General features: G+C 42.5%; 1 protein-coding gene across 1 annotated transcript in view; it reads right to left on the reverse strand.

The window, feature by feature from the left end:
- Positions 1 to 24,754, reverse strand: part of nherf1b (NHERF family PDZ scaffold protein 1b) — a 32,263-nt gene extending 7,509 nt beyond the window's left edge. Inside the window, exons 1-3 of the mRNA XM_008305429.1 lie at positions 23,714 to 24,754; positions 4,161 to 4,331; positions 226 to 379 (exon numbers count right to left, since the gene is read on the reverse strand). Of these exons, the coding sequence (XP_008303651.1) occupies positions 226 to 379; positions 4,161 to 4,331; positions 23,714 to 24,370 (982 nt within the window). The 5' untranslated portion in view covers positions 24,371 to 24,754. The remainder of the gene's footprint in view (positions 1 to 225; positions 380 to 4,160; positions 4,332 to 23,713) is intronic.
- Positions 24,755 to 26,900: the final 2,146 nt, after the last annotated feature.

Consider the following 26,900-nt stretch of genomic DNA (forward strand, 5'->3'; position numbering starts at 1 on the left):
AGCTGGAAAAGAGTGAGAGAAAGAAAGACAGAAAGAAATAAAGGAGGAGAGGGAAGAGCAGAGCCAAGAAGCCGTGTGACTGACTTTTAATTTACTGCTGTTTACTGGAGACGAGGGGGACGTCTAGTGTCTCTGACGTGTCTGTGAAACGCTGACTGGCCGTGAACCTGGAGTGAATCTTTACAACCTAGTTGCAGTCATTCCCTCTATGAATCATCCCCTCACCGGTCAGGTGTTCGGAGGTCGGGGTCACTCGGCACCTCTTGAAGAAGGCGTCTGTTTCGGGGTCCACCACCAGCAGCCGGGCCTCATGACCGCCGGCTTTAATGGCAGCGACTACTTCTGAATGCGTCTTCCCCTCCACCGACAAGCTGTTCACCTGAGAGGGAGAAGAAAATATTATTATCTTTTTAAACTTAGCAGCATGACTGGAAATCCTTCAGTCACTATTGTTTCTCTTTCTGGGCTGCCTGTCTTTGTCCCCCCCCCTCCCCACACACACACACACACACACACACACACACACACGAGTGAGCAAACTGTTTTATCACTGTCAGGGTTTCTTTCTCAATATTATCACTTTGTCTGCCAGAGGCTCCGGGGGAGGAAATCCTGCGCGTCCGCACACAAATGCACGCTCGCATACTTTCAACAACTTGCAAAACAATCTGCACAACAGCTCTTTTTCGTTACCCCTCGTATCTACATGTGCGGGACTGCTGCCATTTAAACTGTCAGGTGGCTCTGCTGAGACCAGCTGAGCGTCGCGGTATAAAATCTCCATGGGAAAGCATGTGAGAAATGTCTCAAAAGGGCGTGTGCATGTGTGTGTGTGCGTTTAGGTCATAGGGTGGACCTGCACGTCTAAGCCAGGCCTACAGAGGAAGCTGGACAATAGCAGCTCGGCCAGTAACAGCAGCAACAATGGCTGTCCGCTCCTCACAAAGCCCCGCTCCTCAGTGGGTGGTGTGGACGTCTGGGGCCCTCTCAGGGACTGGAAACCCCTTCTCCAGGCTCCCACACAGACCCTTATAGTCCCTCTAATCCTTCTGTATTTTCCTTTTTTTTTCTCTCCCCTCTTCATTTCACTTTATTTCTCATGCTGTCTGTTCGCTCTCTGTTGGGGAGGGAGAGGAGGCGTTCACGTCAGAGGACAAAGCAACACTCTGATTTCACCCTGTGTTATAAAAAGTATTACACCAAATGAGTCAGAGGTGCTCATTGTGAGTTGGTGGCTTTCTTCTCTTTTTTTTTTGCATGTAATCTTGTTTGCTTCTGCTCATACACATATGTACAGATATTGACAGTGAATTAGTGCATTTTGTGTAATTAGACATTCTCATTAGGACTATTCAACCATTCCATAGAGCTTCTGCATGCAGATTTCTACAGGTCTATATTAAACAGCCAAAGAAAAACACCTATTAGTGCACGCAGGGCAGAATTAGGCTGCTACTCATTGATTACTAAGATTTAAAAAAGGATGCTTTACTGTTAACAGGCCCTAAACTATGAATACACAATGTCAGAATGTTTCTTTACTGTCGCAGATGCAAAACAGAGCCAGAGATGCACTTCCTCTTAAAAATGTGACAAATCCGCTGATATAAGTGAAGAACACTTTAAAGGTTTGACTTGTTTATTCCAAACTTCTAGACTGCGAGATGACAGCGAACAGCAGCAGATTCTCTGTTAGCAGAGAACAACATAATATGTGACACATAATTAAAACATCACTGAATATTGCAGTAATCTTAACACAGCCTATTATACACATGGCACACACACAAACACGACACATACTAATTGTCACTTGTCTCTTATTCTTTTATCATCTTTTTCAATTTCTTTATTCTACGCAATAAGTTGTCATTTTTTCTTTATAATTAGTTTTCGACTCATCCTGGATACTTTAGCAATATTGTTACTCTTATGAAATTCATACCAATAAAGCGGGCTGAAGTGTAGTTTTTGCTATTACAAACACACACACGCGGTCTCTGCGGGCCAGTATACAATTAAAAAAGAAGCAGTGTGCTGAGGAGAACCCAGAGCAGTTAAGAAGCTGAAGACTCCAGGGTGCGGCTGTTACAGCTGAGCTCCCTGATGGATTTAAGACCCCACACAGTGTGTTATCCACATCATATTATTCATAACACACAGCTAACATTAGGAAACCACTTCTTCTCCTCTGAGAAAAGGATTAATAAAACCTGTTGGAGGCCGTTTTCATTGGGGCTGAACAATCTGAGGAAAACTGAGCTTCAGCTCAATATTCATTATGTAACAGATTCAAAGTGGATCTGAATAACTAGATTATTTACACGAGTGCTAAAAATTCTTACAGGTTCAACACTTTAAGGAACGCTAGACGAAAAAATATAAGTAATCAATGTTACTCTTGTCAGAGTAGTAAAGCCCCACCTTATCTTTGTGTAGACCGGCTGCCTTGGACGTCCTACATTTGTTTTCACTAATAAACCAGTAATTGACTTGGTGGAAGATAAGAAACTTAAAACTAAAACCCTACACAATGCAGTTCACTTTGCACTGTCACTGGATGCAGCAATGAATTCTATGAGTCAGAAACCAAAGAAAGATCGTCCACTTTTAGTGTGACTCACTGGATGTAGGCTGCAGGTGTAAGCCTTTGTTCTCCTGCATGCTACTGTGATGAATATTTCAAGTTTTGCTGAGGATTTGGACTGTGCAGTAATGCAGCCTTGACTGTTTTTTTCATTGACAATCCATTTAATTGACAGTTCCACCACTACTATTCCACCCATCACCATTTTGAGGGGATACTGAAGCCCCGACTGGTTTAAAGAAATGCTAAACGAGTCCACTTTTTGTTTCTTGAGCAGAAAGTGGTTCTTCATCGTTGGCTAGCTGCACTGAAACTACAGAATCCTCCAGTTAGCTGTAGGGTTTCTAGGGTTTTTGAGTCAGTCACACCATAATACAATGCTTTAAATTCAAGCATCAGTTTAATATTCAGTGTGTAACTTGATGGAGCATTAAAAGTGTGACTCTGTTCATGCCTTTCCTGTGATGCAATAATTGATTTTTACAAGTATAGAGCATGATGTCAAGTACTAATGATGTAAAAGTACCTGTTCTATCTGTTAAACCACCGGTACGACAGTTTAAACCTTCAGTAAGACGTTTAAGATGGATTGTTTGTTCATTTCTCATTTTCATCGTGTAGATTACTTAGATGATCTCTTTGAGTCAACGCAGAACTTTCTATCAGTTACTTTCCATCCTCAAAAAACAATGTATTAATCTAATTTTCCTACATATTGGGCCACAGATGCCAATAACGAAAATCCATCCATCCATTATCTATACACCGCGTAATCCTCACTGGGGTCGCAGGGAGCTGGAGCCGATGCCAGCGAACTCAGGGCGAAGGCAGCGGACACCCTAGACAGGTCACCAGTCTATCACAGGGCTAAACTTAGAGACAGACAACCAAGCACACTCACTTTCACACCTACGGACAATTTAAAATCACCAATTAACCTCAACATGTTTTTGGACTGTGTGGGAGGAAGCCGGAGAACCCGGAGAGAACCCACGCTGCACGGGAAGAACATACAAACTCCATGCAGAAAGATGTGTCCTCACCGGGACGCAAACCAGTGACCTTCTCGCTGCGAGGCAACAGTGCAAACCAACGACCCACCTTGCAGCCCCCGAATAATGAAAATGACATATACAAAAATGATTAGAACCTTTACATCATTCGTACTTGACATCATCCTCTGTACCTGTAAAATGAATGACTGCATCACAGGAAAGGCATGAACAGAGACAGCAAAAGGCCTTTTCTGTTTCGAACTGTACATGAGGCCTGATTACACACCACACCATTATTCTCTATTTTTACCCAAGTAAAAAAAAAAAAAATCACTACAGGCTGTCTAGAGCGGAAGTATGGCAGACTAATCAGGATACATTAGCAGCAGGGATATTTTTGGGTAAGAACATTCAGAAGTTATTTCTCATAAATGTGATGGCACCTTGTTCAAGGACTTTCCTGGTTGGCAGATAATCTCTTGATCCCACTAGACAAATATTTAATTTCAATGAAGCTAAATAATGTTCCACTGTACACCATGCAGAATTTTTTTTCTCTCGCAGTGTTATTAACGTACCTGTACTATCCTGTCCTTGGGCAGCAGGCCGGACCTCTCTGCTGGAGAGTCTTCATCCACAGCTCGGATGTACTGGCCCGGCCGCGCCCGCTCGCTGTGCAGGTTGAAGCCATATCCGTTGGGGCCTCGCTGGATCACACAGAGACGTGGCCGAAGTTCAGTAGACACCTCCTGGAAGAAACCACAGAGGAGAAAATGTTAGTAATCTGTATGTGACATGCATTAAGAAAACAAACTAGCCTTCTGAAAAATACCTCCACCATGGGTGTCTGATCAGGAAGAACGACAGGCACAAAGATCACGGAGAGCTCCTGTGAGTCGTTTACCATGAAAATGAAGCCGAGGCTGAACATGCAGCTGGCTGCCGCATGCTGCTGTGTTGTGCACTGTGTTTTTGACAATCAAAAAGTAAACTGAAGCTGCTCTCAGAGTCCATGTGACCCTCACTGCTCGCCAGGAAGGAAGCGGGTCTTGGAGGCATGTGATTGGAGCTCTGCTGGAAAAGGTTTGTGGAGAATTTGAGGAGGGGGAGCTCTGAGGAAGGGACCAGGTTCCGGTGTGTTTTGCAGCCCGGCTCGCTCCAGGCTCCGAGAAGGACAATGGAAGCTGGGCGTCGACCTCTGACCGCCTCCCCTCACCCAGGCCTGTTCTGGGATGGCAGGAAGAGTTAGAGCTGTATTGTCATCCAGGAAAAAACTCAAGCCCGATCCCAGAACCTCCCTTCCGCTGTATGGATGAAGCAGTTTCTTTATTTAGCAGAGAGGGGACTTTATTGGCTTTTTCATCAAAGAAAGCCACATATAGCGTTGGAGCCACATACTGGAGCTCAGGAGGGACAGTCAGGTCAGGGTAATCGCTGTCACTGTGACCAGATCTGACCTGACACTCCCTCCACATCAGAGCTCCCACCCTCGGTCAACCGAGCGCTCCGAGATAATGAAGCTCCTATAAATAAGTCAGTGTGAATGAGTCACTTTCTACAGAAAACACTGGCAGCAGCCTTATTGATTAAAACATAAATGAAGTGTGGACATTTTAATAAACTGAGGCGGTCTGACTCAACATTTTTTCTCATAACGCAACTTGACAGTGGCAGAGAGCGATTGTCACTTCACTGTGTTATGTAAGACAGCTGCTCTTGGCTCACCCCCTCCATCGTCCAACAAAAATGAACTATTCTCTTAGTAAAACACCTGAAGAAACATTATACCTTTGGTCCCATTTCCAGGAATGACCAACAAGAGGAAGATATATTGTTTAACATGAAACTTTTTAGAAATACAAGGTAAACATTATACAAATAGTTAAAAACACAGACGCTGATGGTTCCAAAACAGGGAACTTCATTTCCTAGAAACCGTGTCATGTTACAACAGCACACTGCCCAAACTGCACTGATGTTTATTAGTATGAGTGAACTTACGGACTCAGGACATCAGAAAGAGGGCAGAAGTAACAGAAATTCTATTGGTGAGTCCAAAAAACTTGCAATTTCACTCTTTTGCTGTATTTTCTGATCAGTTTCCTGCCAACAGAAGTTTGATTTTAGCCAAATACTGAATAAAGATGCACATTCTCCTGCAAACAATTTGTGCATTAAGGCAGAAAAGCATCATTGTTGCATAAACATACTGCCGTGATGAGGACTATTTCAAATAAATTGTGAAATATCCTTTCAGCCTGTGAGTTACATCCCACAAGGTGCAACTCTGACCCGAGGTTTTTACAAGACTCTCGCAGAGTCTGCAGCACATGTAGCAGAGTAAGCAACACAGGTAATTAATAAACAATGACTCGATCATTTAACCCTTTCAGTTTAATGCGAACACATTATATGGATTTATATTTAAAGAATATCAGCAAATATATTGATATTGTAACTATTTACGCAACAAAAGTTGGTATCGGTCTTGGCACCATCCCTGAAAACTTCTGAAAGCGCCTGGCTTTGTCCAAGGCAGCAAAGTGCACAAGCAGCCACTCTAAAGCTCAATATTTAACCTGCTATATCTTATTTGTTTAATCCACACGGAAACAAAAGTTCAAAACCAGTTGAGTGAGTTGCAACCAGGGAGTTTCTGCACCCTACCAAGAATTAATGAACAAACTCTTAAGCAAGAGTCTTTTAAAAAGTCTTTAGCAAGGATTTAAAAGTCTTATGTAAAGGGGTCGAGCGTTCCAAAGGTTAGAGGCAGCAACAAAAAAATGCACAATCCCCCTTTTGTTTTTAACCTGGATTTAGAAAAGAAATGTTGCAGCTAAAGACTTAAAACCTTAAAATCAACTCTGAAATGAGCAGACAACCAGCTGCGCTCTCTTTTAAAGTTACCAGTTAAAAGGCAATCTGCAGTAGAGCTGCGGTCTAGATGAAATAAAAGCACGCATGACGTCGCTCTGCCCTTATCAAATGATTTGATCTCTTTGTCCACTTTTCAAAGCATTGTACAAGTTCACACCTAAGTCCAGGATGCAGGTCAGGAGCATTAATAACGTCTAACAGCTGCCGTCACACCTCAAATCTTCTGATCCATAAGGTCTAAAAGACAAAAATACCTTGGCTAACACTACGCCGTGCCACACTCTTCTTCCGATATGCAGTCTAACATGCACAGGGAGTTTTGTCTGCTCTAATCAGTGATGCAGATTGACCATCTTAGTCTGTCAAGAGCCTGCTAAGTAGCTGAACACATTGCAGCTGATCAGATGTTTCCTGATAAGAGCCCTACAGTCGCAGTTTCATCATAGCGTTAACTGATTATACAAAAATGACTCTTTTTTTTCCTACGGTCTCAAGTGTCACACCCAAACTAGAACACCCTTCCTCAAAGAGTCCTTTAAATGTGAAAGCACAGACTAAACAGAGAAGTGGAGGCTGTCTTTTATCTCTTTTATTCTGTCGGTTGAGCTGCTTCTGACTTTTTCCCTCATGTGAAAGCCTGAAATCACCTCAGAGAGTTAACTGCGAGATGCCACAGTAAAGCTTTATCTGCATGGAGGCTGTGAATGTGATTACATTTTTGAAGGAACAAGGAGTTCTCAGTCTATCAGAGCAAACTATTGCATATGATTCAGTTACTCAGATCACCACGTGCACCGTTTTGACACTCCAGAGATGCATCGTTGATCAGGACGCCCTGCAGCCCTGGCATCAGACTCCTCCGACACTCGTCGGCTTGATGTTAAGCGTTAAGGGAGAGGGTGAGAGAGGGCGAGAGAAGGCGAGGGAGGCCATGGCAGCGACAACAGAGGAGTGTTTGTGCCGGAGAGGAGTGGAAGGCTGAAGAATCTCCACGCGGGTCTGAAATCTGTGGAATCTGCTGAACACACACAAGCAGGACGGCAGCCGAAGACGCACTGATGATCAGATGCATGTGTGTGTGTGTGTCTGTAAACGTCACAGTTAGAAAAATGAGCTGCAGATATGCGACGTGCACCGGAGAGAACATTCATGGGACGTTCTGTAAACTCCCCAGCTGATATCGTAACTCCTCCTCACACAATCAGCTGTGACTGCGATATATTCAGCCGCCTTATCGGCCCTAATTTACACTGCGCTAAGTATTTGCTACAGACGGGCTCAGTCTGGAGGTCAGCTGAGTTCAGGAACATTTGTGTGCTTCCTCTGACACTTTGTTTAGTTTAGAGACTTTCCCAAACCCTAAAGCTTGTGCAAGTACATGACATATGGGAGGAAAGTTGATAAAAAATAATCTACTGATGCTGTTTCCTTGGATTTTGTTTGGTTGTTGAAGTCCAGAATTTTTTTTAAAAACATGATCTCGTCAGCAAAATACTAAGAGAAACAAGACTTTCATTGAGAATAAAACAAAAGCCAAATAAATCTGCAGAGAGTATTTACAGGATTCTTGATTTCTTTTTAACCCTAAAAACACCCATTAGAGGATTCATATAACACTCAGTGTCTATGTGGGCTGATCAATCTCACTAATATTCCACATTTTCCGATTTGTCAATCTTTGAGGGGGGAAGCTAAAAAACAAGCTATCTCTAACTAAAATGAAAAACGAAAAGGTTTCTGTGCACATAATCCTCACCATTATCAATATTCCTGCATCACTTTGAAATCAAGTCACACTCTGTAATCTCCTATTGTGTGAAAAGTTCCTCTTGCCCTCCCCTCCGAAAAAAACCCAACACAAAACAGCGTTTCGAGATGAACACACTCTCAGTGACACAAACTTTCCCTGTGAGGAGGGAAGTGTTGAACAGGAACTGTTGACACATCTTCCCTCAATATGCTTCCCTCTGCGTTGGCTCAACTTCCTAACATGAAAGAAAAATCAATACACAAACACACACAAGTGCATGAAACACACATGCACTCACGCACACCGTGGTGGTGCAGGAGGCTTTCATTAGGTCGCATGTAGGGGATGAAGTGTCTGTAAAAATTTAATGAAATGACGTTTTTATTTCCCTAAAGAGATGATAAATGCATTATATTAATGTATTTGACAGGCAATAAGCAAAATATCTTATTTATGTGCTCACAGGGCAAATCTGACTCAGATTTAATGCACAGCTTGCTAAGAATCATGAATGATAAAAAATATATAGTTTTAATCAGCTTCTAAACCCCATTTAATATTACAGCTTCATGTTTTTCTACATGTATCTGTGCATGTGTGGATAAAGAAGAAAAAAACCACCTGACAAAGCCAGAAAACACGACAGATCTTATTAAGATGCTCAAGTTTTGTCAACACAAAGATGCGACTCCTAATCCGATATAACACCACACTCTTCTCATGATAACACTGATTCACTGGGAATGTATCATGAGCTGGATTGTGATTTTCAGCTCAAACTCACTGACATAATTTCTGGTTGAGCTGACCTTGAGCTCACTTTTACAAATTACTTTACATAATTCTGTTAATATTAAACTATCCATAGCTTCTATTACTAGAGCAGCATGAACACTGACCGATGCAAAGTTAAGTAACACTGGGCAGCACAACAACGTAAAACCTTTTTTTTCTTTTTTTTCTTTTGGTCATACAGAAAGCAGAATTGCACAATATTTGTTTTCAGAAATTCAATCTCATGTTGGGAACTGCAGCGTTTCACCCAGAGACACTTTCTTTCAGGAAACTAACACGTGACAAAAGTTTCTATCAACCAAAAAAAAGAAAACCCCAAAAAACAGCATTTGCTTTGAATACCAATCACTCCAAAACAATACCAGGTCCCATTTTAATATTCCTCAAACACACTTCTGAGTCACACGGAACTCAGCGCTGCTCCAAAGTGTTGTTTTTTTGCGAGAGTTTACAGCCCCTCCACCCAGTCTGGTGTGACCCTGGTTAAGACTTGTTTCTGGTTTTTCCTCAGGAAGCCGCGATAACCCGGAGATAAGATACCGTCGCAAAGTTCAACTCACAGGCATCTGACAAAACGATGCTGTTGAACATTTAACTTTTATATCTCGCAGAAGGTCACAGATGTGTAAAAAATGTTACGGCAAGTCCACAAGGCCTGTTTCTATGATGCAACAAGTCTATATAAGTGAAAAATAAACCCAATTGGCTTTGTTTTATGCTCAAATAAGTAATTGAGTCACGTAGCAACAGCAAAAAATACACAGCTGACGGGAATGTCAGTGGTGTTGTAATGTTTAGTCATAAACAAAAGTACTTTGCAGTTTTAAATGTTGAACCGATGGTGACACAAGAGTAAAATATCACCGTGAAGTTATTACAGTTCAACAATATCAGTAGCTGCAGACAAGGTTTCTGCAATTCGGTTTTATTCAAGCTGCAACATCTCTGCCCAAAGAGGGAAAAGCACCACACACAGAATACTATATTAAATATTTTCCTTTAGCATGGATAAATAAAATGTTTGTGTTTTAGCCAAATTTATAAATGACAACTAAAATGAGTTTTGTGGATGGTCTGGACAAAACAATCAAACAAAGTGTGAATATAATGTAATTTTTAAAAATGTACAAATGGTATATCTTTGTAAAGTACAGAAATGAGGAAGGAAAATGTAACATGTACAAATGTTAATGGTGCTTGTTCATTTTCTGAAATAGCTTGATTGGAGTAGTTTTCTTTCTTGTATTGCCTGTTAAGTGTATTGTGTTGGATTAATGGTGAAGAATGGGGGTAGGACTTGACAACCCTCGGCTTCTTCCTCTCCCTTTTCGAACGAGTCAAATGTGTATTATATTGAAGTTGGCTTTTATTTTTCTTTTCCATTTATTTGAATCATTTGTTCGTTCAAGATAAAGAAAGAAAGAAAGAAAGAAAGAAAGAAAGAAAGAAAGAAAGAAAAAAGTTTCACAAAACATGAGTTTTTTTGACAGTATTTTTTTTTTAAAAATACACAAAAATAACAATAAAATTCCTGAATTCTAAAGCAAATTTTCACGTGTAACATAAAATAATGTTTCCAAAACCTGTAGCTTTAAATAACTATAAAATGTCGTTGTTTTAAAGAATTCAATTTTTGACAGAAAAGACTGTCATTTGCAAATTTATTGCAATTTATCATTTTAGATCAATATATATGATATATATAAAATACACATTAGCTAATCTAAAATTAAGGAAAAAAGTAATCTTATTTATGGAAAATAACTGTATTTTTATGAGATAGTTATGTTCCATTATTATACAGTATTTTTTGGGGGGAATATTGCCCTTTTTTGGTTTCCTTACAAAGATAGGATATTCTATTCAGTTATATAATCACTGCACAAGACATGCATAACATTTGAGAAGCTGTTTGTGAAGCTTTGTATGTATGCGATTCAAAGGGTTTTCTTTTCTTTGGTGGACGTCCTGTTTTGGTGCGCTTATGAGGCTCGTGGGGCAGAACTGTTTTGCAGGCAGTGACGTACTCGGCGCTGCGTAGGAATTCAGGGCACGACAAACTTCTTTGCTTGCTTTAAACAACATCAAGCACTCTCTGGCACTCTCTCGCACACAGGGGTGAATATTTTGTCTACGCTGGTTGTCTGCTTGTGTAAGGTTTCATAGTGTTTAGTAACATCAAATCAATCATCCTATAGTTTTCCATACGTTTTCACACTGCAAAGGAACCATATTTCCAAGTCTGAGCCAGCTGACATGCTGATATCCAGCCCCATCCACATTGCCATGATACCCCACAGTTGATTAAACATCAACAGGTGCTCAGGATCCTCTTTTCTTTTTTTCCCTTTTTGCCCTGGAGGTACCAACAGGTGAGTGATAAGCCAGATGGATTAATTTGCTTCCTTTCAGGGAGCAACAAGCCTCCATAATCATTATCCATCATGTTTATCACCCTCCGAGTCGCCCACTGGAGATCTGCATCTGCCAGCTTCTCTGCTGATAATGTTCGGAGAGGTGGAGCTGCGAGCGAATCACTCTCTGGCATGCAGGGATGTGTGTGTGTGTGTGTGTGTGTGTGTGTGTGTGCTAATGTGTGTTGGAGGTGCCAGCGGCTGCAGCTCTGCCACTCAGCCTGCCAGTTACTTCATATTTTCCCCACACTTGGCCGGTGGTTTGATGTGTGACTACAGGCCTTAATAAAAAGAGCACACATATAGGACATCTATTACTGCAGGCCTGACTCGGGTCCCTGACTCAACCGCTCTTTTTGTCTCACTTACGCAGGGAAGAAAAATTAGTTGAAAAAAAAAAAAGGTCACATGCTGAAATTTCCTATTACGCAAACACCCCTCTGACGTATTTCTACCGTTTCGTTCAAACAGCTGCTTTTGACTGCCGATGACATCCGGCAAACTCACGACGTCCTGCAAATCATCAGCTGCAACCTGTCACACTCAGCTGAGCACTGAATGCTGATGTGTCATGTAAAGCAGCCCCTCTTTCGTCCCTGCTCCTTCTGTCGCTCTAATAGGAGACGGCAGCTCTCTCATGAGTTTGGCCTCTTTGATCAGCATAAAAAAAACAACCACTAAAGTGACACGCTGCCAGGCACCGCGGTTACTCAGTGACATGACGAATGTGCGGCCTCGGGGGCCCTTGTGATTGTCATGTGTAGGTTTTTTTGACGAAGATTAACAGCCTCAAGGGCAGACTTAATAAATGTTTGATGTTAACCTGGTTCCTTTTTAACCACAGCACAAGTTTTGTCCTCTTGAGTGCGTGGAGCGCACCACTCTCTCAGGCAGGACGGGGGTGTTGGGTTTCAAGCTGGACCACTGAACCAGCTGCGAGGCAAGCAGAGGGGGGAACAAAGCGTCCTACTGTCCCCCCCACTTCCATTTAAAGGATGGGACAAACTGGCTCTACAAAAGACACCAAAGAAAGGTTCTGCCGAGGGTTCCCGTTACAATAGACTCTTTAGGGGGAAGGCCTGAAGCTGGAAAAGCAACGTCCGTCATCACAGCAGGGGTGCAGACACTGATAACGCCGAACGGATTGGCCAAACCATCACTTTGAAAACGGAGCTACACTTTCAGGTTTTAAAAATCACAATTGCATCACAGCCCAGCGTAAAGGGCTGACGGTTTCGTCCTATCACAAACCAAGAAGTCAACAAGTTTTATCTCCTCTGCCAGTCTTCCTGTCTTCGACCCTCCACCCCTGCAGACCTGAACGCTGCAGGAGCCCCGACAAACTCCAACACAAGTTCCTGTTGCTCTGCTTTGACTCACAACACGCTACACGGATTAATGTGGAGAAAATACATCAACAGAAAAACAGGAGTTGGCCAATTTAACAATAAAGGTTCAGATTATCCTCCTAGTTTCATATAAGCAAAAGTGACAACTGCAAGAGCAAATAGTGCCATTATATAGTCAGCCTCTGATAATGGACACTGCACTCTTATAACTCAATACAGCATATAAAGCATATGTATAGTGATTTTCTACATTTCTCGAACAAGTTTTCCCAAGACACTTCATCTACTTGGTGGAACATGTAGGTGGAGGGCAGTAGTGATGGCAAAGGGATTATGGGCTATAGATTAAGTTTAACCACTTAAAACAAGCCTTCAGGCTGTGCTGCATTAATAAAGCTATTCTTAGTGGAAGAACTGCAATAATATATTTATTTTGTGATGGACTCTCCTTGGGCTGCAAGGTGGCGCAGTTGGTAGCACTGTTGCCTCGCAGCAAGAAGGCTGCCGGTTTGCGTCCCGGTGGGGGCACCGGAATCCCTCTGCGTGGAGTTTGCATGTTCTCCCCGTGCAGCGTGGGTTCTCTCCGGGTTCTCCGGCTTCTTCCCACACAGTCCAAAAACATGTTGAGGTTAATTGGTGATTCTAAATTGTCTGTAGGTGTGAATGTGAGTGTGCTTGGTTGTCTGTCTCTAAGTGTAGCCCTGTGATAGACTGGTGACCTGTCCAGGGTGTCCCCGCGACCCTAGTGAGGATAAAGCGGTGTATAGATAATGGATGGATGGATGGACTCTCCTTGGGTGACGCAAATGTATGTGAAATATAAAATGTTCAGTCCAGAAAGGCTAAATATGTACTTCAGGCTGAGCAATTTGGAGAATGTTCTAATGACTAGATTTGCAATATTTGTCTTTAAAGTCAAGCTTCAGTTTAATATTCACGGTGAAATGGATTTAAAGGAGGACGGCGTGAATTTGTAAAACCATTAACACACAGTTTAAACTCTGGGTCAGACCTGCTGTATGACCTATATCCTCAGCCTGGTACCACAAAAAGTCACGTCGCATGTTGGTGTGTTAACATTTTTTGCATTTGGCATGTAATTGGGCGTCCTGTAACTGCAACGAACGCCCCTCTTATTAAACTAACCTCAACTGTCTTGCATGTTACATTAATGTGGTAAAATGGCACGAAAAGTGTAGAAATCATAAGAGAAATGTGCCAGAAGTGGCAGCCTTCTATTTATACGCAATTTCATGATCTCACATTAATATCCCAGACTGCAGCCTTTATGATTTGCTGACTGCATTGCTGCAAATTCAATGTAAATTTAATCAACTGTTCAACCTTATGTCTATTGTATGTTTATTTGTGCTATCCACAGATCAACAAAGATGCTACCATAAAGTGCCAAAATGGAGCGAGGAAGGCCTGGTGATTTACAAACTGCTGACTTTAAAGAGCATTTAAAGTAGGGCTGCAAAAAACTGTTATTTCCATAATTGATTAATGGGTCAATTAGTTTCTTGACAAATTGATTAGTGTAAGAAATGCCCATTACTGTTACTAGATGCAGTCAAAGTTGACCACTTCATTTTGTCTGCAAAACAATCCAAAAAGGTTTCAACATAATGTTGAACTTCCCATCAGGATCTATTCATCTACATGTCAGTGATTGACACTATGTAATGCATTTTAATCTTTCTTTAACTTTCTGTGTACATTCTCAGTCACCCAGGCCATGGTAACTATGGTAATTGCTTATTTAAGTTGTAACATGTATGCACATCTGTGACCTGTTAAATTGTGCTGCTGTCTTGTGAAAGAGATTCTTAACCTCTATTAACCTTTTCCGGTTAAATTAACACTTGATTGTGTAAATATGCACATCAGCAACATACATCAATTAGCTATGTTTCTGCTGTAATCTGTACATGGGTGCTCTGCCTTGCTCGGTCAGAGGCGAGATGGATGTTGGGGGGGGAGCTGAGTCTATTTCAGGGTGAGCGGCGAGTCATTTCCCCCCCCCACCCCACCCCCGGCAGGGCGCGGCACCCCGGCTCATTGTCCGGCCGGGGTGGTGAACCTTCGGCAGAACGGGGCGGGAAATGGAATGTGACATTGTGGAGTCTCCGTCCAGCGTCTCGTGGGACCCGGTCAGCAGCCACCCACCACCCACGTGTTAAGGCTTCAGGTTCCACCCCTGACCTGGGCCGCGGCGGCCTCGGCTGTGGGGCACAGTGGCGCCGTTGTTCGGACAGTGGGACTTGTAAGTTGCGTCATATCATGATACACATTAATTATTTATTACGACCCCGTTCAATGCGACAACGTACCGCCCTGCTGCGACACACGTGGATCCGTCCTTTAAACTGGCCTGCAGCCAGGCGGTTTATCCTTCTGCCTGTTTATCAGCGTCTGACATTTAAACAATGGTGCATGTGAGCATGTGTTGGTATTAAAAACTCTACTACTGACTCGTCCTGGTGGCCCGAGGGTTAAAAACAATGACCATGACAATGTTCCCGGTTGAAGGCCAGACACAGACCTTTGTTTCGTGGCCTCCACTTGCTTCACTCCGTCTGTATTTCCTGTCATTGCCCCACTGTTTGCTCTCTAATAAATAAAGAATGCATTTTGGGGCACATTTTTACCACTTGAGTCTGACTTTTTCATGTATTCTTTACCTCTTTGTTAAACCTAACTCATAATAGGTGGTGCGTGATACTCCCGTCAGCTTGGCCTGTGTTATGCGATTGCATTATGCTCTGAGTTTCCCTGTGATTCCCACCCATAAGACACACAAAAACAAGTGCGTCAATGAAAGCTGCTGGACAACAGAAGTGAGTATAAAGTGTACTGAAAGCCGGTGTAATGTTAACAGACGATCTGGCCTCTGCATGTGGCTTTTGACACTGATATTGTAACTGGAACTGTAATAGATATTGTGCTTATTCATTTTAACATGCTGGTGTGCTGTAAAACATCCAAGGGGAAATTTTAGGGGAACTAACTAATCTCTTTTCATTTAGTGCGAGTTAATTCAACGTATAATTCGTGAGTTTTCATAACGGCCTCATGACTTGGAAACATGAGCTCTTCTAAAATGAAGTCTTTTAACTTGATTAGTTGAATGAATAACGTGCTGAGAATTATCTCCCTTTATCAAAGTCTGTTTTTGAAGAAGAATGTTGTGTGTATTAGCAGACTTCTCATCAATTCATTGTTTGAGAGTTAAAACTCTGCAGAGAATATTTGTATTTGAGGGCACGATGGAAACTTATTTGTCTTTAATGTGACGATAAGCCACATTTTTAGCCTGTTGATAAAAATGGTAACTAAAGTGTTTTTTACTCCTGACCAGGCTCCATTAGAATTGCATGATGCACATTTATTGAGTGTATTTGTCTTTATTTAGCTGCAACAGATAAATAAAATCAATGATGAACCCTTTTTGGCATCTTAAGATATGATACTGTCACAATACCACGATGACAGCGAAGATTGTGATGCAGAGATAATCAATGATCATCCGCTATGTATCACAATATCTGTGTAATGAAAGAGGAAAAAAAATACCCCGAAAAAAAGCAAGAAGCAGGAATTATTTATGTATTTACTCCAGTGTCTGCCATTTTGTTTTTTTCTACTTTTTCAGTGTAGAGTAGATAAATTTTGTTCTCATTTACCGAACAAGCGGAGCCACTAGTAGCCAGGAAGTAGTGACTTTGCAAAGACTTTGTTAGAAGCACCTGCACGTTTTTAATCAGAAGATTTAAATCTGACCCCGGTGTATCAATAATCTACTGCAAGAAGAAGCAATACGATATGTCTTCTGTATCTCATAAGCAGATTTTCATCAGGAAACGTGCTGCACTTATTAATACACAAATCTCTGAGTTGAAACACAATAAATTTCTCGACACCCTCTGCCTCTGAAACCCACACTCAGCAAAGAGCAGGACTGGCTCGCTTCCAAACCTTCTCACATACAAAACATAGACGCACCAATCCCTGCAACTTAAATCAATGTGAAAACTCCCACGCATAACAAACACAACAAATACCCAAACGTACGAGCGAACGTCAAGCTGCAGGCAGAACGAATCGTGAAGTCTATCAGCTGCTGTCGGACAAACACGAAGACACGCACTTCGTTACCTCAATGCAGCCTGAACAATACCTGGCTTTGTCACAGTGGCTTCGATGGCGACCACACAGACAAACACTGCAAACTATCAGCTGGTTGTACTGTTTACTTTGAACCATCACTGACTGTCTGTTGCTGGGACGACTGTTTAACTAGTGTCTGTTGCCATTTTCAATACAAACCGATGGGGAAGTCTACTTCACTAACGTGCTATGAGCTGCCTGGGTCGAAGAGGAAAAGAGGATCAAGACGACAAAATGGGTAAATCTTCCATCAACAGCAATGACTATTCTCGTAGATTAATCGTAGCAGCTGGACTTGCTTAAGTTCCTTGAAGACGTTCCACCTCTCATCCAAGAGGCTTCATCAGTTCTGACTGACTAGTTGGGAGTTCCAGATACTTATATCCTTAAAGAGCCATTAACACCTGAGTTTTGGTTTCATTTGGGGGTTTGTTGCTCCTCCCCCTTGTTATGTGGGTGGTTAGTGCTCCCCCTGCCACAATGGGGTTTGTTAGGGTCTTTTGTGGCTAGGCATGAATGTGGTTTCATCTTCCTGAGGAGAGTTCTTAGTCAATTGAAACCGACAGTCAGGTGTTAATGGCTTCTTAAGGATATAAGCATCTGAAACTCCCAACTAGTCAGTCAGAACTGATGAAGCCTCTTGGATGAGAGGTGAAACATTTTCAAGGAACTCAAGCAAGTCCAGTTGCTACAATTGATCTACAAGAATAACCATGACCTGGACGACTGAGAATCTTCACAGACAACAACAATGACAGGAAACCGGTGCAAACGTCCTGGGGCCCGCGCTTAGGCCAAGAACTGCCCTGGACAGCAGCAGGCGGCCAGAAACACACCATCCTGGCTCACATAGTTCCCGTAGGTGTGGCCATTCCTGCCTCCAACGCATGACAAACGATTGCTGGAAGATGACGTCTGTTCTATTAAGAGACAGCCTCATCCAGCGACTCTTCCTCAAGGAACTACATCAGATGTCAGCAAAAAGATAAACTTGTTGACAGCACACAGACAGAAATGCCACACGAATGCGATGTTAGTCGAACAGTTTCTGCCAAGTTCTGTTACACAACGAGTCTTTCGCCGTCTTAAGTGTGAAAACACTGACTGGGCCGCTCAAGTGATCTACGGCCAGCCCATAAGAAACAATTAAAAAGAGCGCTGCTAATCCAAGCACTGAAGGCCATACAGCGGAGAGGACACAAATATAGACAGAGTCCTCCCACATAACAGCTCCAGGATGATTTGTTTAGGGAAAACACGTCGCAGTTAAAGAACCACGCTTTCTATGTAAAGCCTGAAACCCAAGCATGTGCGGGGAACGCAGCCTCAAGCTCCATAATGAGCAGGTTTAATATGAATGTGCAGATTAGAGAAGTGACAAACAACATAAAGTCCTGGCTTGTTCTGGTGCCCTGTGATTTTCTATCTAAGCTGCAGATTCACACACAGTCTAAGTTACACGCTCTCTCAGAAACACTTTCCCAAGTATCAGATCTCATCTAGACGCAGTCAATTTCATCTGACACGAGCGCTCGTCCTCTCCTGTAATTAGCGTTTAAAGACAGGCTTATGCAAGCAGCCGGCAATCATGAGGGGAGATCCCAAAAAAACAGCAATTTGAATCGGTTTATGTGAAGAAATAGCAAGAGCAATTTGGGTAAACGTAGCTTCTTTTGCATAGTGGGATTTTTCATCAGTTCATCACAGTTTCCTGGAGCCAAGATGATGCATTCAAGTTGAGATTTTTACGTGAAGGAGGACTCAGAAGATTAATCAAGTATCAAAATACGATGGCAGAGGAAAGAATAGTTTCAGCTCCTGTTTTGTTTCTGTTCACACACTTATAACAGACATCAGCCACAGATACAAACTTCTCCACCCAAGTCTTTTCGTACGAGCTCAGAGTGAACATCCTCGGCACACTTCACTGCACTGCACAATGGCAGAGTAAAACTTTTACTGCCTGGTAAATAGAACACCGACCTTTGGAACCGATTATGTGTTTTTTGTGTGTTTTGTGTCGCGGTGACGACAGCCGCTGTTCTTCTTTTCCTGCACCGCTTCGAATGTTTTGACCTTCATCACTGCTCATCCAGTTTTTTTTCACACCTCCTCTGCGTTCTCACTTTCGCCTACCTCCATCTTCACACACATACACACACATATATATATATACATATGTACACACAAGCGCCACATGGATTACACACACACCCACAAACACGCCATCGGGGTAACCGTGGCAACTGAGGATCCTCAGCTTCCGGAGAGGGCGTCGCTCTTTGAACCCTCTTTTGTGTCGCTTCAAAGATGAAGCCAGACGGGCGGAGAGCAGACGTCAGCGCGACTGCAAAAAACCAAATGCTGTGTGTGTCTCCCCAAGGCTGTAGATGAGTGTGTTTGAGCTTTGTGAGAGTTTTTTTTTCTATGTGTGTTTGTGTGTGTGTGTGTCATTGGCTGGGCGACAGGGCTCGGGCACAGGAATGCCGGACAGGATGCAGGAAGAAAATTCCAGAAACAGTAGAGTCAATGAAAAACACACCCTGAGGTGCCTCCGACTGCAACTCTGAGACACAGCAGAATCTGAAGCTGCATCCCTCGAGCCCAATTTACACTCTCACACGTTCAGCCTGTGTCTTCTGTCCCTAAGTTACTTCCTCACAAATCTTGGTGTGTGCCTCTGTTTAGATGAGAAATTCCCAATTGGGCTCACAGCTCCAGCATGACCCGTACTGGATTTTTTAGCTCCGTGTCTTAAACTCTCCATCTCTAAAGGGTGAAAACGAGTTTGTTGGGAGTGATTTTGTTTGTCTCGACGCCACTTCCCTCTGGGTTGCGTGCCAATGTGAATTGTACTGCCCCAGTTCCATTAGGCCATCTGTGGAGAGCATCGAGAGTAAACACAGGAACAATTGCTGTATATTCCCAGGACAAACAACAGAACCCGGCACCGCTCGAGTGCTGTGCACAAGCGTGGGCCGTTGCTATTTTCATGTGAGGAAAAAAAAGAAAAAAAGAAAAAGCTCCTAAATACCAGAAACATGATTCCAAAAAGCCCTGCATGCTCTGGATATGAGAAAGCTGCAGTTATACTGTTATTATAAAAAAAAAAAACAAGACGGATGGAAGAAAGCAGCAAGTGGCCACCTACGGGCTTAGAGGATCAATGTGACGTTTAAGTTGGGTGTTTCTTTGACGTTGCTGGGATGGACTTATCAATTATCTGCTTTTGGGAGTAGTTTCATTTATTTAATCAAGTTTTCTGTGTTATATATTGAAATTCTTTGAGTTCTGAACAGCTGGTGCGAGGTGGGGGATGACGTCGGACTGAAGAATGACGACGTTGGATTCTTGTCAAGAAGATTTTTACTCATTTACATAAAGTATTACTCATCTCTATTCAGACTAAAGAACAATATCTAGGCTGTTTTATATTGACATCTCAGTAAACACAATACAAAACACCCCATCCTAGAGGCACACTAATTTCAGGGCCTTCAGTCTCCTCCTCTGCAAATTAAAGACCCACTCTGGTGAAAACTGTGTATTTTTTTTCATCTTCTTTCTGGTTCATGTGTTGTTTTTTTCTGTCCTAGAAGCAGTCGATGTGCCGGCTGAACATTTCCACCTCAAAACTGCTGCATTACAATGCCAGTCTCAGAAACACAGAGTCAGACTTTCAGGGCTTTGTATGTCACAAACTTAAGAAGCCAATCCCGTCGACTGTTCAGGTGGAGCTTTCTGTATCATTATTCTTCTTCAGAATTGGTTTTCGGTTTGGTTGAATTACTCCAAAAATTGCAATTTGCCTTTGAGTAGGGAAAAGTAGTTTTATATTGCTTAACCAAAGTCATAGGTGAGCTGGTGTGCTTGAGCTGCAGCGAGTGGGGAGTGGATGGATCTGCACATTCTAGAAGAAGCGTAATTGTAGAGTTACATCTAAGCCATTTGAAGGCAGGTAGAGCTTATTTTCATGGATGACATTTCTAAATATGCAACTTAAATAGAAAGATATGAGGTTTTCAGAGGTTAAATCAACTTTAAACACCTTCTCGGTCAGATTGAGGTCATGTGACACTCATGACACATTCATCAATTTCACCTTGGAGCGGGTTCTAAAGTTAAACTACTCTGATAAATCATCTTTTTTTTGAGACAATCATGCATTTGTATCTTTTAAGTTAGCATATCCGCATGACAGTGTAAAAATTAACGTAAAGAAAACGTAATTGCTTCATTTATCGCTTTAACCTTAAGGTCACCACCAGCTTGACCTCCTGTCAGCTTCAGGAAATCATCACAAATGATGTTTGCGGATCAATCAGTATCACATTAAATAAAAATAAACCCTGAGCAGCAGGTTCTTCGCTGCTGGCTGCCACCTACAGTAATGTTCTGGGGATGAGTGCTGGGACACAAACAGCCTCGGGGGTAAACATGCAGGACGAAGGACACAGATGTTCCAGACTGGGGGGACCCTCTGCTGCTCCACACACATGGACAGACAGCGAGAAAATCAGGGCAAACACACCAACAAGTGGTTGCTGCAGAGTGAGAATGTGCCCATAATGTTTAACAGACAAAGATCAAAGGGTGAAAAAAATCACTTAGTGGGATTCATTTTTGTGGAGATTTAAAAAAAAAAAAAAAAAAAAAGGGCACCAAACTATTTCCTGTTGTTTGTTGTGGAGGCTTTAGCAATGTAAGTTATTTGTTCTGCTTGTTTTCTACAGTTTACAACACAAAGGCACAGTTTTTTTCCTCCTGCTGTGCTTGCTTTGGCGCAGACATGCAGCCTGTCATTGTCGCTGACTTAATGCTTAACGTGTCACTGCAATAACAGAGGGCAGAGTGGCCTCACGTTTGCAAGGCATTGCACTTTGAGACACAAGTGAAATATCCAAAGAGAGAGAGTTGAGCAACAGACTGACAGAGAGGAGGGCTCATGGTCCAGTTTGGCCCCTGGTTTTATGATGCCAAAGTTGAACCAGGTTTGTCCCGAGCAGCCACAGCACATGTGCAGGCAGCTGACCCTGCACACAACCTGGCAGCACTGCATGTGGCTGCAGATGCCCATGATGGTGACACACAGCACACATCCTGCCCCTTCTAATGCCACCATCAGCCCTTAAAACTGTAGATTAAATCAGTCATATCATGTTTAAGGGCTGCACAAATGATCAAACATGCAGCAACAAGAATCTGTGCAAAAAGCAAGATAATGCAAGAGTCGTGACAATAATTTGGGAAAAAATTGTTTTAAATACTAAATCAAGTGTATATGCATCATCTCGTCTATATCCAGGTCCCTTTAGACGATTTAAAGTCATCACCAAAGAAAGCAAGATCCCAGAAATTGTTGCAAATCCTATAAAAAAAGAATTCTCCTTTGAGCTCAGTCTTGTTGACTTTTCATTGGTGCCAACAAAAAACAGCAGTCCCTGTTTGCACTGTAATTATAGCTGTCAGGACACTTTTAATATCACTATCAGCATTTTTAATGTAAATCAAATCAGATCTGATCAAGTGGTGAACAAATGATCAGACCTGCACAATAAAAATATGTGCAAAAAGCATGACAGGTTAAGACTTGTGAGAACAATTTGAGAAGAAATAGTTTAAAATACTAAAACATGTGCATCATCTTGTTTTCATCCAGGTCTCTTTGAACACCAGTGAAAGCAAGAGCCAATTAAATTTCTGTAAAGGCCATAAAAATGTTACAATTCTCCTCTGAGCCCAGTTTAGTGTATTTTTTTTTGCCTTGTTGACTTTTCATTGGTGCCATTAAAAGTATGCACAAGGAGCTATTAGCAGCATCTGTTTGCACTGCAACCATAGATGTGCAAAACACTTTTGTTGCAACAATCAGCACTTTTACTGTAAATCTAATCAGATCCGATCACGCTGAAGTGCTGCGCAAATTATCAGACGTGCAGCAACAACAATATGCACATAAAAAGCAAGACAGACAGAGATTTGTGAGATCAATTTGAGAAAAAATAGTGTAAAATACTAAAAACAAGTGTATATGCACCATCTTGTCTCTATCAAGGGCCCTCTGGAAAAAATCACAACCATGAACAAAGAAAGCAAGATCCCAGAAATTGCTGTAAATCCTACAAAAATGTCAGAATTCTCGTTTGAACCCAGTCTAATGTTTGGCTTGTTGACTTTTCATTGTTGCCAATGAAAACAGCAGTCCCTGTTTGCACTGTCATTATGGCTGTCAGGACACTTCTAAAGCCACTATCAGCACTTTTAATGTAAATTAGATCTGATTAGATCTGATCTGAAGAAATGGTCAGCCCTGCAGCAACAACAATATGCATAAAAAGCAAGACAGACGGGGACTTGTGAAATCAATTTGAGAAAATCAGTGTAAAATACTAAAACACATGTATCTGCATCATCTTGGCTCAGAGTCATCACCATAGAAAGCAAGATCCCAGAAACTGCTGCAAATCCCATAAAAAATGTCAGAATTCTCCTTTGAGCCCAGTTTCAGTCTCATGTTGGGCTTGTTCATTGGTGCCGTTGAACACAACAGCCTCTGTTTGTACTGTAACCATAGATGAGCAGGACACTGTTAATGTCAATTCAATCAGATCTGATCATGTTGAAGTGGTGGAGAAGTGATCAGACATGCAGCAGCAACACCATGTGGAGCAACACATGACTGTGAGAGAATTAAAGTGAATCAAACACCAAAACAAGTGTAGAAAAGGAGGAAAGACTTTATCAAGATAGATGCTGCAGAAACTTTCGGTCCTCACCTTGTCAGAGCTGATGCTCAGCTTCTTCTCTACGTGTCCGTGGATCTCTCCGTTACTCTCGGGCACCGGCGTGGACTCCCTGGGTGTCTCCTCCCGCTCCTCCTCCACCTCCTCCCGCTTGGGTTGCTGCTCATCCCCGTTCTCTGTCCCGTCTTGCTCCGCGTCCTCCTGCGCCTCCTCCACCACCACAACCACCGCCGCCGGCTCTTCCTCTTCTTCCTCCTCCTCGTCCTCGTCCCGCGCTGCCTGCACCACCACCACCTCCTCCTCCTCCGCCGCCGCAGTCTCCTCTTCCTCCTCCTCGTCGAACGGTAACGGGACACCGTCGGTGACGAACCCCTTCAGACACTTGATGTTGTGCTTCTTCAGCAGCTGCTCCGTGTCCGGGTCCACCACGATGAGCTCCAGCCGGCCCACGGTGGCGCGTATCCGGGACACGACCTGCTGGTGGCTCTCGTTCTCCACGTCCTCACCGTTCACGAACACCAGGCGGTCTCCGGCGCGGAGCCCGGAGGTCTCGGCGGGGCTGTCGGGCTCCACCAGGCGGATGAACTGGCCCGTCTTACCTTTCTCCCCGTGGAGGTGGAAGCCGTAGCCGTTGTCGCCCTTCTCCAGCGTGCACAGCCGCGGCCGCAGAAACTGGCTTTTGCTCGGCATGGTGGCTTCACTCGCCTTCGCTCTGCTGCTGCTGCTGCTCAACCTGTTGCTCGGTCGCAGTGGAAATGAGCAGAAAAGCTCCTCAGGATGCTGCTGAGGAGGGGGTGTGGATGAAAGGTCCCCCTGCCGAAGAAGAAAAAAAAAAAAACCCAACACACACACCAACCCCCGCCCTGCTGGGGAGATCAGTCCGTGGGAAACGGTGCGTCCAGGCGTTGGTGCCACTCTCCAAACCAGCGCGTCCCACCTGGTCCGGTCCTCCTTTGTGTGTCTCCTGCGGTGCTGAGAGCTCGGAGAAGTCCTGACCCGGACACTGAGCTGAGGCTGATTAAACTGTGTGAGCGGTGGCTGCCCTTCAGAGCTGCTGCTAAAGTAGAAAAGCCACTCAGGAAGAGGGAGGCGCGTCCACGGAACGGCCCCGCCGGCTGCTGCTGCACACTGAGCGGGGAGGAACACATGCAAACCGAGGCTGTCCACGAAGATAAATCAGGATGATGAAGACTAAAACAAATCAGTCCTGATCAGCCCTCAAACACACACAGTAAACATGACCACGTTGAAGTCATGTTGTGAAAAACTTCAGTCTAACAAATCCCCTTTAAACTTGATTTTTTCCGTTATTTAGAGACTTTTCCAGATTTCTAAATCATTTTGATCACAGTTAAAAGCATTTGATTGCCAATATTTAGACGTGAGATACCTGGCATTGCTGGTTACAGTGACAGCATTCTGACATTCAGACTTACACTGTAAAACTAAATCTGTAAAAAAACAAACAAGCCTGAAAGGTGCCAGAAAAAGCATGTTAAAAACCGCAGAAATAGTGTTATACTGAAACTGAAAATAACAGCAAATATCTACAATAATGATTTTTAAAAATGTATGATTTGAATAAAATAAAACTGTAATTTTACAGGTACATATTGTAAAAGAATAAATTAATATTTGTATCTCTATGCTATTTAATGTGGACTTCATAGTTTGTTTATTACAGTCAACATGTAAATTAATTTTTTTTTTTAATTCAGTAAAACAGGTAAAAATCTGTAATATAAAAGGTTAAAAATTACTTTCAGTCCTCAGTATTTTTTTTTCTTTTAGATTATGGCAAATATCTGTAAAATAGCATTTTGCTGTCTGACTTAAATACAGTTTAAAAACAACTGAAATTTTACTGTCAAATGTTAAAAAAGACCTGTATTTTTAAATTAATGTGGACATAACTCATAGTTTTGGAAATCATGTTATTTAATATTATATGTCATATAAGATTTTTTCATGTGATTCTATTAGATATTATTTGTAATTTCACAAAACAGGAAAAATCTGTAACCTGACTAAATTATTTTTTTAAAAATCTGTTAAAAATAGTTTTAAAGTTTTATTTAGATGCAAGATTACATTTATTGTCCCCACTGTGGTACAATCTGCCATAAATCATAATTTATTCCAGAACATTTTTACAGTTTTTCTTCCTTTTTAATTTTCTTGTTTTTTAAAATCATCTTAAGCACTTTTTTGTTTAATCTCATAACATTGGAGGATGATTTTTTTCTTTTTTTTAAGGTACGTCATCCTTGATGCCTGAAAAGCAAACTGAACTGCTGCTAGAAACAATATATTTTTTCCAAGTTAATTATCAGTAATCAAGTAAGACTTAGTTGCGGTTAGTTGCGGGCGTAGCTCTGATTAGATCAAATTAAATTATGCACAAATTATGTGGTTTGGGAGCCCTGCTTTCACTTTTCTCTTTCCAGTTAGAGATTCTATTCTGGCTATCTGCTCCCCTATCAGCGATACCAATCAGTTTTAAACTCCACAGTTTTCTGGATCCAGTCACCCCACAGCCCATCTGGCCCCTCAGAGATATGAGAGACAGCACAGTGAAAATAAATCCTGATAGGAAGCTGCTAAAAACCTCAGGCAGGATTTGACTTGTGAGCTGAGAAGACTACCAGACCTGATAAGAAGACAGCGAGAGGATCCCCCCAACACGCACAGCAGGGAGTTCAGTTTATCCAAATAATGAACGTTTGTTTTTTCACAGTGAAGCACAGAAAAAGCACAGACTCCTCAGTGAGTCTGCAGCGTGACTCATGCTGTGGATGGATGTGAGTGGGAGAAGAGGCGAGCTGCGTTCAGGTGTACAGTGAATCATGAATATGCTCAAGGTATATTATGTCCTCCAACTTCACCCAGCACACTAATGCAACCTCACTGCAAGCACAGCATGAACAAAAACACCACGATAGAGACATTGTGCATCCTTTTTAAAAAAAACAGTGTGCTTATATAATGGTATAAAATACACTCTAAAGTGTAGCATCAACATTTATTACTTGTCTAATTGATACAGCACTTTACTTTTTCTACTGGGTCACACTGGAGAATAAACAGGGCAGCTGCTGCCACACAGTGGCTTATTAACCTCAGCGCATCCTGTCATCCATCACTGACTTCCACCCCTTTTTCTCTAAAACCCCCAACACACACAGAGAAACACAGACAAGACAATAAAACGACGCCACGT

Source organism: Stegastes partitus, unplaced genomic scaffold (assembly GCF_000690725.1).
Source record: "Stegastes partitus isolate 25-593 unplaced genomic scaffold, Stegastes_partitus-1.0.2 Scaffold43, whole genome shotgun sequence".
NCBI lineage: Eukaryota > Metazoa > Chordata > Actinopteri > Pomacentridae > Stegastes > Stegastes partitus.